This window comes from Stegodyphus dumicola, chromosome 6, assembly GCF_044657685.1.
Source record: "Stegodyphus dumicola isolate Sdum_Otavi_A_Nest chromosome 6, ASM4465768v1".
Taxonomy (NCBI): Eukaryota; Metazoa; Arthropoda; class Arachnida; order Araneae; family Eresidae; genus Stegodyphus; species Stegodyphus dumicola.
In genome coordinates, this window is record NC_140773.1 from 50449975 (window position 1) to 50465674 (window position 15700).

At 32.7% G+C, this 15700-nt stretch overlaps 1 protein-coding gene across 2 annotated transcripts in view; it reads right to left on the reverse strand.

The window, feature by feature from the left end:
- Positions 1–7963: 7963 nt before the first annotated feature.
- LOC118194486 (uncharacterized) overlaps positions 7964–15700 on the reverse strand; it is a 100987-nt gene continuing 93250 nt past the window's right edge. For both annotated transcript variants that reach the window (XM_085818303.1, XM_035365631.2), the window contains exon 2: positions 7964–11924. In XM_085818303.1, the coding sequence (XP_085674429.1) occupies positions 9954–11924 (1971 nt within the window). In that variant the 3' untranslated portion in view covers positions 7964–9953. The remainder of the gene's footprint in view (positions 11925–15700) is intronic.

Sequence of the window (15700 nt, forward strand, 5' to 3'; positions counted from 1 at the left end):
TATTTTTGTAAGAAGTTCCAAAACTTTGAAGTGTTTCTATTCATAAAATAAATTTTATTGCCTATCATCGGACCTGTGTGCATTCAATCTATTTACGAACCCGTACGCACGCAACAGTATGTAAATACAATTTGAACAAACCTAAATATTACTTTAATTAAAAAAGGAAATTCAACAACAATTGTTAATTGAAAAAAATTTTCTATTTTTTTAAGCAGGTGCGTAATACAATTATTATTATTTTTTAATAGCTAGTGGATTTTGTTTGTACAATGCTCAACGAAACTCTTTAAAAGATTTCGGGTTAAGGAGCGCAGAGATTTCTAGTGGCTTCCAAAAAGTGTCGTCTTTCTTCAATTGGGTAAATCTCCATTGCAAAATCAGACAGCTTCTGTGTCTTACCTCTTTTTTTTTTTTTTTTTTTTTTTTTGTAAACTTTTTGTAAGTATTCGAGGCTAGTGTTATAACATCATCCAATCTTTCTTTCACCATTTCTCAATTGTTTGACTTCCTTTTTCCATGTTTTAAAGTTCTTCGCCGTCAGTTGCTTTTGGAATTTGTACGATTTCTCTGGATTTATTTTCAACCGAAGGAAGTCCTTTAATATTATTGATTAATTCTGATCAGAGTGGATGCCAGCAGGCATTCATTCTTAATGAATATACTTGTTCCCATGCGAGTTTAATCATTCCAATGCAACTGCTTGTATTGAATTGCTTTCAAAAGTGGCAGATGCGCACCCGGATGGTCTCTTGTAAAAACTGCATTGTTATAGCAACGCGGTAGACGCTTTGTAGCGTACCTCGTGTGAATGAAATTCCAGCGTTGGACACATTAAATGAAATAATTATGATGGCGCGTACATGCAAAATCGCTTTTCGCAAATCCGTGCTCAGCAACTCTTTATTGTACTCAAGTATCACATTTAATTGTACCACGCGAAAGAATTTAGAATTATTACATTAGAACAAAGATTCTCAGCCTTGATCTTGTATCGAACCCTTTTGAAAGAATGATTTCTTCATCAACCCTCTTACATTTTTCTCTGTAATAAACAGTATACAGCGTAATTGTAATATAAATAACTGTATATAAATAATTTTAAAATGGCAATTCGACTAGAAATATCAGTGATTTTTTTTAATTTGGAATTTTTTTAATAAGATTAATGTCTTATTACTTTTCGTATATATATATATATATTTTAATTTTACAAACATAAACAATTTTTTATAAATAAAACCACAGATTATAATTGCACAAAAGTTCGATTTTAATCAAGGTGATGGCTGTGCTGATTTTGCATTGATGCATTTTTTTTTTTTTTTTTTTTGAGTATTTGGCATAAAATTGTTTAACTTAATTCTTAAATCCCTTCATTCAAAAACATTCAACCTGTTTCTTATTTTCCCTAGTAAATTATTGACCTGTTTCTGTTATTAAGTAAGAAGAAGGAAAAATCAATAATGGTGGTTCGGTAACAAAAAGTGGTTCAATAACAACTTTTATTTTGGGATATTTCTCTGGAATGACATTTATATTCAAAAACTTTATGTTTACCCTCACCCATATGTTTTGAATAAGACTTTCTAGTCTATGCTTTAGCAATTTTAGTCAAAAACCTTTTAAACAGCATAAAATATAGTTATGTCTATCTACTGCCGGTGCACATTCGGCTGTCGACACCCAAATGACCTCTTGATCATCACTGAACGCCTCAAAATTTCATCGATCCCCCCCCAGAGAATCTTTGCCAACCCTGCTGGGAACCCCTGCATTAGAACGACCCTCAGTGTTATATACGAGATACCCGCTTTTCGCAAAAATTTAATATAAGGAATATAGGAACAGCTTAAAGAAGGTAAAATATCTTACATGACTGTAAAATTCATTTTATCTTTCCTACTGAACCATAGTTTTAATTCAAAACCTGATTCTAAACCGCGTTTATTATATGCTATTTAGTGCAGGAGCATAAATTTTAGAACGAATTTACGTCACTATTTATCCTATTTTTGCAAAACAATAGTTTACCCCACTTCCCGAAAACTACAGTTTATTTAAGAGAATTTAGTTTCCTTGCAATAATGAATCGTTCTGCATTTATTTTACAAATAAAATAATCGTTACACAAAATTCAGATTGCAATGAAAGAGCTGTAAGTGGCTATTACGAAGCATAAAATATAGTTATTACCATAAGCATATATAAATAACGAGTGGAATTTGGAGCAGAAACATCATCGGCCAAAGCTAAGTAAATAGCAAGTAGTGCTTTGGAGGAGTCGTTACATTATTGCAGGTCTGTAAGTTACAAGCTCTTTTTTCCTTCGGAACTATGACTCACGCAAAGAATCTGAAAAGCAAGTATGTGATTAAAATGTGAGAGGAAGTTCAAAAACCTATTTCGTTTTGGAGAAATAATATAAATGCCAGAATTTATGAAGCCCTTTCAGAGTTTAGTCATTCTACATTTTTTTGCAAAATTACTGCTATTCTCGATGCACTTTTTCAGAAGACAGATCTATTTCTCTTAAACATTCATAATCAAGTTATTCTACCCTTAGAAGCCTTGGAAATAATTTTATTTGAAGATAAGTGTTTTTGCAGTTCTGGGCAGCTGAATTTGCTGCCCCTCTTGATGTAAAAACAAATGTCAAAGTGACATGTAGGGAAATAAATTAAAACTCTATTTTTGAAAAAAAAAAAATTAATTCCTACGTTTTAAAATTATTTTATTATTTTGCTCTTTTTTTGGGGGGGGGGGCTCGCAAAACGATGGATAGTATTGTAGATGTCTACTTGATTGCTTCATTTGCTGTCATGCAGACAATATACAAAATTTATTAAAATGCGAAATAAACATTTGTCATTCTTAAATGCTATTTAAACTAATTTTTTTAGAAAACACTTCTCACAATCAGCAACACTTACAGAAATTTTGAAGAAAATTCGCCGAATTTGGAACTTTGTTCTGGAGATTGCGTAAAGTTTAGCTCTCTTGGCTATCATCCCCTGTTAAACTCTATACAGACGTCAAGCTACTTGTCGCTAAGTCTAAAAGTACCACTAAGACCTGAAAAGAGTGTAAAAGACTTTTTATTTGAACTTAAATAAAATGAGCAAAAGGCACGCTTGGTGTTTACAATTCCGCGCCAATATTTATGGCTAGCAACTCAAAATCAGTAAGTCGAACATAAAGATTAAATAAATTTAAATAGTCTAATAGCCAAAGGCTGCACAAAGCAGTTTACGCGAAGTTGGCTCAGAACTTCAACGGCGTAAATTTCAAGTATCGGCAATTATAATGCAAGACCGAAGACAGAAACTCTTACCTAGAGCAGCGAATCTAGTGACATGGCCAGTGGCCATGTCACTAGATTCAAACCTTACTTAAGTACACCTGAACAAATTTGCATTCTGGTGGGGAAAAAGGAAAGAGGAAGTAACAGTACAGATTCATAAAATAACTGGTTTTTCAAATTAATAAAACCTCACATATTTCCCTGCTAGAAATTAAGTAATCGCAACGAAGATCTTGGTAAGATCTTAAATTTTAACTAATCAAGAGCCAACTTTTTACAAGCAAGAAAATTTACAAACTAAGGTATGAAAACAAATATATCTCCACAAGACAGCTTCTTCATATTACATTTTAATAGTTACAGCAGCTTATTTCTTTCCAATCATTTGGGAGACTAGATATTTTAGCAACAAATCTAACACATTTTACATAATTTTTCCTTTTCATTTCAACTTTGTCAGAATCTTTCATACATTTTTCAGTTATTCTGCAATTACTTTTTAATTTCCTTTTACTCTCGAATACAGTGTACTGATATGTACTAGCATATGTCATTTGTACAAGTATTTAAACGCTACCATTCCACCGAAACCTAGACACTAGACCTCAAAAACGCCTTAAATTCGAAACTACACCTAATGTGCTTAAGTAGATCATCAGAGGCGTAGCTAGAGGGGGGTAAGGGGGGCATCTGTCCCCGGGCGCAGAATCCAAGGGGCGCCAAACTGATGTTACGACATTTTAGAATTAAATGTTTTCCATCCTTAGCAAGCAGTAGGGGGCGCGAAATCTTCAGTTGTCCCTGGGCTCTGAAAACCCTAGCTACGACTCTGTAGATCATTAAACTTTTGTGTTGGCTGGAGAGCCTAACTTTTAGTTACTACATGAATATTTCTAGCTTTTGCTTTAACTTATTTCATTTTACTTAGCTAGCTTACCCCTGCACATTTCATTCATGCATCAAGAATTCAACTTTTACAAATATGCCAGTACTTGCTTTTGCGTTAACACATTGATTTTTAGAACTTTTACAAAATAACTTATCAAACATATATCCTGGAACATTTGTACTACATTTACAATGAGAAAATTTTATTTACTTTCTATTCTTAGACTAAACTGAAATTATTCCGAATAAGTGCATAATTAATATCTTTAGTCTCTCTATTAATGCCCATCTATAGTCTCGCTAGTTATATCATACTACTATTAATGTCCATCTATAGTCTCGCTAGTTATATTATACTACTATTAATGTCCATATCTATAGTTTCGCTAGTTATATTATCTAAATAAATAAATGTACTTTTTTCCAAGGACAGGTCTTAATATCGTATCCATAGCACTCTGAAATGTAGAGGGAACACCACAAAAGATACACCGTATTCTTGAAAGAGCACAAGCGCCTGACTTTGTAATAAATGCGACTTTTTGCACATTCTCTGGTTTTACACATACTTGGAAATATCCCTACGTAAGATCTAGTGTCGTCGTATAATTCGTTAATTTAATTTTTCTAATTATTTCCTCGATTATGGGCAGTAGATACGCGGCATATTTAGTAATATTATTTAATTTTCGGTAATCAACCTAATTTTTTTGGCAGAGATTATAAATTTTATCCAACGTTTCTCTCTTGTATAGAGCAAATATCACTAACTTACCAAAATTACAGCCGAAATAGAAAAATATATGAATATTTCTAAAAATTCTATACATTTATTTTGAAACTCTTATTATGAGTACATTAATTTAAATTTCATATTTTTTCATTCCATTACAACAAAGTTTTGAAACATGAATCTTAAACGTAATTGATATCCTCATAATTCCCTATAAATGGTTTTCTTGAGAAGATATCTTCTTATCTGCAACATAACTACTCGGACAATTAGAAAATGTTATCTGTTTTTACGTTTTTTTAGGCTGTACGCCACTGAATTTTCAAGTATTTCTTGAAGTCATATATTTACATAACGTTTAAAATACTCCAAATCAGATTTTACTGTCAGTTATTAGTTGATTTTATAAATTTGTTGTACATTTTGAAGATTTAACTTCAACAACATTACAACTTTAAATGAGAAAGTGGGAAAAGAAAAACGAATTTACGCGATTTTTTTCTGATACTTGTGTAATCACTGTTAGGTAACGAGAATTTAATTTAGTCCAAAGAAAGGGATGCTTATTATTAGAGGTAAAAGACAAACGTAATAACAACAAAGTATGTTATTAGATTATAGATTGAGTCCAAGAGCAGATTGGTCACTGCGATGCTAAGCAAGAGCATAAAAAACATTATAAATCGTCTAGTGCGACGTTAAAATCTGTATGCCTTCTGATTTTCTTCCTTTCTTTTTAAAAGGATATTTAATTTATAATATATCTTTGATAACTTTTTTTAACATTTGCAGCCTTATTAATTAATAAAAGACACTACTAACTCCAACAATATGCAATCGGTACATAATCTTTTGGTTTTTAAATTACTAATTAGATCTTAAATGGCCATTTTGCTTATATTATTTTTTCTTGACTAGCCACTTGCGCAATAAAATAATTATTTAAAAAAAGAAAAAGTTATATAATGATTTAATGCATCCAGTTAGCGGAATTTCACGGGTCTACATAGTAAGGTATAATAACTGAAATGAATCTATACGTTTATTGCTTTTAAATCGCTTAGTTTGTTGTTAAGTAATAACACAATGAATTTGAAAAAAAAAAATCAGATATTGTCTTATGATATGCCGGACGACCAGACCACTGAGTGGAAGATAAAATCAATTTTAATTCGGGTAACGGTAATACTTTACTCTTAAATCGCTGAGTTTGTTGATTAAATTCGAAAAGCAAATGTGGTCGCTTTGCCACGTGGAAATCCACTTTTCTATATAACTGCGCTTTTTGATTGGAATTGAAACAGAAATAAATATCTTACGTTTTGCCAAGTGGTAACACAAAGCTTATATCGCTGAGTTTTTAATTACAATTTCCTTAAATTCGCAGAAACTACGAAATAAATACAAAATAAATTTAAAATTCAGGCTTCAAGGTGTCCATGTTCGAGTAGACGACTACTCGCATTCAAAACTTGGTGGCTCTAAGTAAATCTTTTTCCACCCTGCCAAGAAATATACATACATATATGCAGGACTTTTTCTGCTCTTCACTAACCGTTAACTAGTAGCCTTCTGGTAAGTGAAAGTTGAAATCGAGTTTTTGTAGCTAAAGCTATAATACTTCCAAGTGTCCAGATGATTAAAAAGTTAAGTTGTAATTGTTATCAGCGCTAGGCCATTTGTTGCAATTACACGCAAGCTTCAGTTTGTGATGTAATAAACACCTTGTTACGTACCAAAATAAAAATTTTATCTGTACATGTCAAGTTTTCTCTTAGTTTTCTGACTTTATAACAGCGATAACTCAGCTTGACATTCCTATATTATTAATTAGGCCATTAAGATGAATCAAGTTGATATCAAAACTTTTGAGTAAAAGCGCTTACTAGTTGTTTAAAGAATTTTATTGCATGACATTTTTAGTTAAATTTATATTTCAGCCGAACTGGGACACAAGTCATTTTAACCATTAGGTATTTAGAAGCAGGAAACAGGAAAAATCAGCTATATTATATTCTCTTCAGGATTCGAATTCCAAACCTTCGATTGGTAGCCGGACGTGCTTTCCAATTAACACCACGAAAGCCCTCGATAAGAATGGGGGAAAACCTTACAATATTAGTATCAACTATAAAATTTACTGTTTGGGATAATAAGAGCATATCAATGGCCGTTGAAGGCTGAAGAACAAAATAAATAAATTAAAATTAAAAAAATAGAAAAATTAATTAAAAATTGTGACGACTGACTATCCGAAAGGTGTCTACAAAGTGGAAGAATAGAGACTGCGGCTGCAGTTGCAGAAGATCTGGCTTCTCTAATGAAATCATTAAATTCACAAATGAAGCAAACTCTTGTAAGTACTTGTAAGTTTTGAGCTTCCGTTGAAAATGAGGTTGTCGAGAGAGTACAATAAATCTAGCTCATTATAGATAACCCTATAAAATAAACATTTTCACGAACCTTATTACATCCGATTGAGCTTATTTCGATTTTGTATTACGTTGAAAATCAATGCGTCAGATGGACATAATTATAGGCAAGAAATAAAAAGTAGACGAAATAATTTTTTTTAACTATGCATTTCTGTACGGATTTCGTGTCACGGCATCTCATGTTCAATAAAATGCCTTTTTTTATGCTTGCTGACTTTGGATCAGTGTATATATTCCCTTATTACTATGAAATTAATTGCCCTATATGGTTACTTTATTTGTATATTACGTACCAGCTAAAAAGAGCTAAAACCCAGCCATATTCAGTCAATCATATGTTTGGTACCTGTATAACTAAGGATATTTAGGCAATATAGATTTTGGAAATAAAACATTCCAAATGCTAATTGTGTACCTATGATGAGATATAACAAACAGATTAATGGACGTTTACTTAAGACAGCATTACCTGATTCACTAAATTCTTTTTCGAAAAAAAATGCTAACTAAACAAATTAAATTTTTAAAAATTAACAAACGTCTATTGTTTTATGAAAAAAATGGCAAAATATATGAATACATAAATAAATATCACTAAAGCGATTTTATATAAAAAATTGTTTTATTATACAAATATTTATAATGTATATGTACAGTGGACAGTCAACATTACATAAATAAGATATTGCATTTGATTCTAGAAATAACATTTTATGGCATTAGGTACGAAATTACAGGTCATTTTCCTTAGGCACGTCTGTGCTGCAAACCTGTATTAAAACTGTTTTAAGTACTTCATTACGAAATGCTTTTAATGAACATTGTTTCAACATTAAAACTTAAAAAATGACTCTTGAAAGATATTATAAGCAAAACAAATTTATGCACAGATTATAACTTTATGGAAAAGGAATAAGATCTTCATATAATCACGAAATGATAAATAGATTGCTTTAACATTTGCTTTTAGTTATGCAACACATGATTTGGGTGGGAGAAATTGTTTTTCACGGGTTTTGTATAAAACTAAAAAAATCTTCTTAATACCCTAATCTGTTTCTAAGAAAATAATAAGAAATACTTTTCTAAAATTCATCAAATATAATTATGTCAATGTACAGCAATAATAATAATAATAATCTATTTTCATTTGAGAAATTAATTTAGAACCAAAAACATGATATAGAATGTCACAGACTAACATAAAATTATAGTGACTGTCATTTCTCTCCACTATATTCCCATAGAAGCTGCTATAGCGCATTTATTATGGCGCGCCTCCTGAAAGTGTTCTTTCTCCAGACTAGTTAGCATATATTTATCTCTTATGTATCTCTTTAACGGTTTTGAATTTCTCTCTTTAAACTTTGTCTTTTCTCTAAAGATTATGAAAAATTTCAGGATGCTAGATTAAAATATCAGTAAGAGATAGGAACAGTTGTTATGTTATTTCAGACAAAAACTATCACACTTTGATGAACATGTAGGCTGCAGTAGGGATCATGCTAGGTTACTTAGAAGTATCTTAGCTTGCGAAGGTACTGTACCTTTAAGTATCCTCACATAGTCTTAAAGATGCTGATGTAGTATTCTGCATCGATTGTGTGCGCTTATGAAGTAAATTTCTGCGGAAAAATTTCATCTGTCGTCGCTGGAGAAACTGCATTAGCTTCTAAAGAGACTAAGTTGTAGAGAATGATAGCCACTAATATCTATGATCTGTCGAGTCAGAGATACCGAAAGATTTAATGAAACGACATATTACAATTCCCCTCCAAAAGCGCAAAACGTTTTACTGTATGTAACAGCTTACAAATAATAATACAACACTATTTAAGCACCTTGTTTCAATGCAAAAACAAAATTATTAAAATAATTACTGTCCATTGAAAACTGTCTACTAACATGGCACGTTTTAATAGCATGATCTTGAAACAAAATTCATTGATAGCTGCTTTAATTCTTCATAAATTTATACTTTTTCATAAACGAATAAATGCATTCTGCAATGAAACAGAGTTAGCTTAACAGCATTGAAAATGCACCGTTGAAATTCACGTTTCATATTAAAGAATTTTCTGCGTTCAATAAAAGTAAGAGAAAAAATTATGAATCAAATAGCTTGACGAATATCGCTAGATTGCCTTTTTTCCAACTGGAAAGAGCACAATTTTATAGCAAAGAAATACATTAGTAGACCTTTTAGTTTTCTTAGAAGAATAGAAGCAGTTATATGATTTTAAGTTTCATATTTCAGAAAAACTAGATTAATAAATGCTTAACCATTTCTAAGAAAAATGTACCAAAAAGTCTAAAAAGTTACCCATATTTGTATACCCCTCATTCTGAATAAAATGCATGGCCAATTGTTTTTTAAAGGAGATTAACTATAATTGTATAGTTTCAAAACATTTCGCATTGTGTACAGTATATATACAAAATCTGAAAAATGAATGTGTTATTTTAATGCTCATATCATAAATCTTGATTAGCCCGATATGTTTAGGCAGATTTCTGTAACTGGCTTTTAATGATATGACATTAAGCGTTGTTTGTTCTTGAGTTACAATGTCTTCACTTGCAAATATTCAAGCTATGTTTTCTTGCTAGATAGCTTGGTTCTTAAGATCATAGTACTGTTATTGTTAGATGAAACAATGGTGCTGTTATTACTGGATACAACAGATTGTACTTTTTTAGACTCTGAAGTATACTCGTCAACAGGAATTTCAACAACTTCAATTTCCAATCCATCTTTGCCATGGGAACCCAGTCTCTGTAATGTTTCCGGATCGAGGGATTTAATAGCATCTTCAATTGACTGTCCGTGTTTAATTTCAACTGCCAAGACAGGTTCTCTCCTATAACCATTCTCATCTGCCTGAGGACTCAGCACTTGAATATAAGTTGGTTCTTGTTGCCGATGGTTTGCATATTCATTTTTCGAAACATCTTGACCTTGAGAGTAACCTGACTGTTGATCAGACACTTCATAGCCTTTGTTCTGTGATTCATAGCTGTTTCCTTGGTAAACAGCTTGTTGGCTATATCCAGCTTGACCGCCTAAGGATTGATAACCGGATTGCTCATAACTATCACCACCACTTTTCGAGCTTTCGTCTTCAACTTGATATCCAGCTGCATTATGCTCAACTTCCTGAACACTATTCTGTTTCTCAATTTGGTATCCACCAGAGTTATGCCTTATGCTGGTCGAACTGTGCGATGGGTAAGACAGCTGTTGATTTCCAGCCGAATATTGTCCCTTTTTCGCGTAGTTGTTACTTTGTTGGTTGGACTTCTGAATTTCGTATTTATAATTCCCAGGAGACTGACTCTGTTCAGCTTGAGGCAAAGATACAATAAGCTGTAACTCTTCTCCTTTGGGCTTCAGTAAATCTCCAATGGGGAAATATTTTAAAAGATTCTGAGAGTCTTTACTATCAATTACTTGTAACTTGGACAACAAATTTTGTATTTCTTCTTCACTAAGTTTGATTAACTCAGCTTCGATTTCAGGTTGCTGATGCTGGATGTAATTGGACTTTTGATGTTGGGAAGCGGCATATGGACCTCGAAGTTGATCTGCTTGATAAGAAAACTGAGGAGGAAAGCTTACTTTCTGCTGAGTTTTCTGACCTCCTAATTTGTACTGGATTTGAACAGGACGGCTTTCTCTCTGACCATAGTAAGGTGCACGATTTTCTGAAGATTTCGATACTCCATATGTAACAGTCGGAGGAACTGGAACTTCTACTACTTGGATATTTTTTATGCCAAGGATATCGTCAATAGCAGGAATAGGTTGCGGCAATTTTATTGGAGCGACTTCTATTTCTTTAGGGATGACTTGAGGAACAACAGATTTGATTTTGGGAACGGATAAGTACTCGAACTGAACTGCTGGTTGAGAAGGAATACGGTTCTGTGGAATCCTACCATAACTAACTTTATTCCTTTGGGCATTCCTTATCCTATTATACCTATTACTTTGTCTGCCATGATTGAAACTATTTTGTTGCAACTCTTGCAAAGATATTTGAATAATTTCCACAGGTTTTCCATGTTGGACAGGCAAGTTCAACTGAGACAAAGGTAAATCTTTTGTTTGTAATATTACATCTTGTAGGCCTCTTAGATGATTCCTGCTTAATTTTTGCAGATCAATAAACTGAGGTAAATTATTTGAAATAATCCGAGCTCCTTGCTTTTGTGGTGGTTGTTGTTGAGGTTTGTATCTCTCCATATAAACAGGCGTGTTCCTCTTGGGCTTCGGCCGAATGGCTGGTCTAGGATAGTAACTATAGATATCTTTATGGTAATTTGTGGGAAGAGCGTGGGTGTAGAAGCTGGATGATGTGTCTAAGCTCTCCGGTAGAGCAGATATTAAGTCGTGGTATTTTCCTGTAGCAGACCCATGAAGATACGCATTTCCAGGTCTCACGGGCCTCCATCCTCCGAAGAAGAGAAAGCTATTATCTTGACGCTTTTCAGCTCTGTGATTCTTAACGGCATCATCGCTGACAACACATGTCCAGAGCAGAGCAAAGTATATGCAGCAGAGCTGAAGGAAAAAGAAAGAATTTTAGATTAAGAAGCACAGAGCACTGTATAAATGTTACAAAATACTGTCATAATTTTAATTTTTGAATCTAATAGTGATAAAAGTAAAATGTCCTGAACTGAATGAAATATATACATTTTTTAAGAAGCTATTTCAGTATAATTGGTTTACATTAAAACTTCAGCACCTATGTTTACACCGAATTAAATATTTTGAAATATTCTGTGGCCTAAAATTTTGCATTGCTGAGGAAAATAATTCTACGCACAACCTGGGTCAAATTTAGCTATTTTTAAGAATATTTTATTTTCTTACAGGAGTTTTATCAGATGTTGCTGCTTCACCAGTAGTAATTTCTTATAATATGCTTTCTAGATGCATTTTAAATTTCAAAGATTCAAAATGGGAAAAATCGTGAAGTAACTCTCAAAATCAAGAAAATAGGATAAAAGTGATTAATTTACAATAATGTAATCGAATGTTTCAAAATTAGAAGAAATAATTATTCCAGGGATGGTCAAATAGCGGCCCAGCGAAATCCACCTTGAACCGAAATTTCCTTCCCGTGCGCCACCGAAGATTCATATCGTATTTTATTATTACGCATGCGCAGTTTAGATAGGATGTGCAATGCTTTTCCGGTTGATCTGGTTAATTTCAGTTTTGCTTTTGCAACAGTAAATATATGAATTTCCAACTTTAGTAAAACCATGAACCGTCCGACAACACGTAAAATCGATGATGAATATCGTGTGCTTAATGACGAATGTACAAACAAATATTTATCTGGTAATACAGGTAATAAAGCAGTGTGTTTACGGTGTCATGAAACAATAGCTGCATTTAAGGACTACAATCTAAAACCACACCACGAAATAATAAATAAAGCGAAATTAGTACAATGAATAAATTGAATAAAGCTGCCACTATTTAATTTAATTTATATTTATTAATTTTTATTGTAGGGTTTACACCTTATCTGAAATCCGAAGTTAACTAGTGAATGCAATCATTTTAAAAAGTGCGGCCCTCCGCTTCCACAAAGTGGCCCACGAGCTGAAACAATTGCCCACCCCTGAATTATTCTGTAACAAGGCATTTCATAGTTTAACATAATTCATTTGCAGAAGAACCGATCACAATTCACTTAAGCAATTTTTCATAAGTTCCAAAATGTAGTTTATGAATTTTTCAGATGTCAAGAAATTTCCTGCCTTTTTTAATTCTTCCAATGTAGAGTAAATAAAATAAATTTCTTTATATTAAAGTTCAATAGGCGAGAATGTAATATTTTTAAATTTTACGAGCTAGCAATTTTAACTATCAGTTTATCATATTTACTAGTAGGAAGTGTTACAATCATCTGTAAATGTGGTTAAATCGCAATATATGAAATATTATTAAACTCACCAAGATAATTAGAGATTTTGCATTAAAACTGGTGATTATATAATAACCGAACTAATTACTTTTCTGTAATGTGTATATAAAGTATAAAATCTCATTATCACAATACAGTAATTGAAATGCAACCATTGAAATGCTAGTTAAACAGCATGTGATCATTTGCAAAAAATATGACATTATATTTAAAGAATTCACTCCAACAGTGCAGGATTTAAAAAGATTTATGCATAAAAAAGTTTACGAGATTTCTTTCCATATTATTCAATGTTCTTTAGTTTCAGAAATGATTTTTAAAAGAATTTAAAAAACCTTTCTAATGCGATTGGATTTTGAATATCGTAAACAGGGATCTCATATCAAGCTTTTATATCAGGACCCATGAAAGATCTTGGACAAGATCTTGGATCCAAGACAATCCAAGACCCAGGATCCAATCGTGGGACTCAAGGTCCAAGACCTTGTCTTGGGTCTTGGATTCTGCAGGTGAATCCTAGTATCGTATTATTACGCTCTTTCAAACCATCTCATATCTATTGCGCAAACTGACTCCATATTTATTTCGTTTTAGATTTCTTATTCACTGCTGCTTTCATTTCATTCACAAATTTGCGGTTACAATGTTATTAATCTGAGAAGTTATTCAACTACAGAGAAAAGATTACGCTCACTCCCTTTCTACAATTGAAGATTGATGCAGATGAAGATTTCTACAATTGAAGATGATTGTAGCAGATTGAATGGCAACACTAGCGAGAAAACTGTTTTCTAAACTGGCTTGTTATTTAAGAAGTACGTTTAACGGCAATAACCTCTTATGCAAATCGAGATATATTAGAAATACGATCTTCTTACTCATGCTTATCATCAGCTAATGGTTAGAATTTGATGCGAGTACACAACCACTTATTGGTAGTTATTTTGACCTGGGAAACAAGAAAACTCGATTAAGCTACCAAGCCCTAGGTCACGCCCGATTTGAAGCATTTCATCGCGGTGGAGCTGAACTTTTCCTTTCTTTTATGAAGACCTGAGATCCCACGTTCAAAATAGGGAGGACAGAGAGGTGTATCTTCGATTTTACAACAAAAAGGCGAGCAGATGCAAGGAAGAGGTTAACGTTGGTAATCGCTTGACTTCCTTTTTCCTCTTTGTGTGGGTTAGCTGGAGTCACTCGGACACACCTCAAGGGTATGGTTATAAATCATGGACGACCTATACGGAGGTGCGCTAGCGGATGAGCGTGGAAGGGTTGCGGAGGAAAATATTTTTAAGTGTTTCTCTTCGCTGGGAATAAAAGATGAGGCATATTGCATCGTAAAAATTAATCGCTCCCAGATGTTTTTCGTTTCAGCATTTTCCTCTTCTTGTTTGTTATTATTCTGTTTATGATTCAAAGGGAAAGAAGATAACGGTGGAAAGACATACCTTGATTGCTTAGGTGCAATCAAGAAATGCCATTACTATAAATTTCATTGCAATTCATTCAGCTGTTTGGAAATAAAGAAAAAATTATATAAAAAATACTTTAAGATTAAATTTATACACACACATATATGTATAAACACCTTGCAGGGGGGATACCATCTTTCAGGCATCTTCATAGAGGCTTTGGACTCCTTTCTTAAAAGTTCACCTTTACGATATTTTTTAATTCTCTCGTTACGTTCTACTAAATTTCTCAAACGCTAAGAGAATGCTCTGTATGATGAGACTTCACTCACGGGAATAGTAAGAAGTTTACAGGTGCCAAATCAGCCGACTAAGGGAGGGATAAGAACAATTACACTTTTCTTCGCGATGAATTGTTTAATGGTAATACTGAATGAAATGACATTGTCACGTAAAAAAAAATCCATTCCGATATTATTCTATTAACGGTTACAGAAAGTGGTATTTATTGCTTGTTCTTTAGGTACAAATTCCTTATGAATTACAGTCTGCCAATTAAAGAAGGATCATGAAAGTGTTTAAAGCTTCCGAAACGAAGTTTCTGGAGACAATTTTCTGCTGTCCATACAGATGACTGTCCTTTTATTTTTCATAAGAGGAAACAAAATCATCACTAGTTAGGATAGATTTGAGGAAACTGCGATTATTATTCTCTAATTTAATAAAAACTATACTGCTTCTTGTTGTTCAGTATTTGAATCCGAGACAATACATATATTGTCTTGAATTCAAACTGTCTTGTATAGGCTGCATATTTCCATATAAAGTTTTCTCTGCAAATTTGAAAGAAAACAAGTTAATGAGGATTAGTAATCATAGCTATCAATTATGATTTGGCAGCTTCGTTGGACTGATTTAAAAAATTCATTTGGACTGGTTGAAAGAAGATATTGTGTATATCATTTACTGTAGGAAAAAAA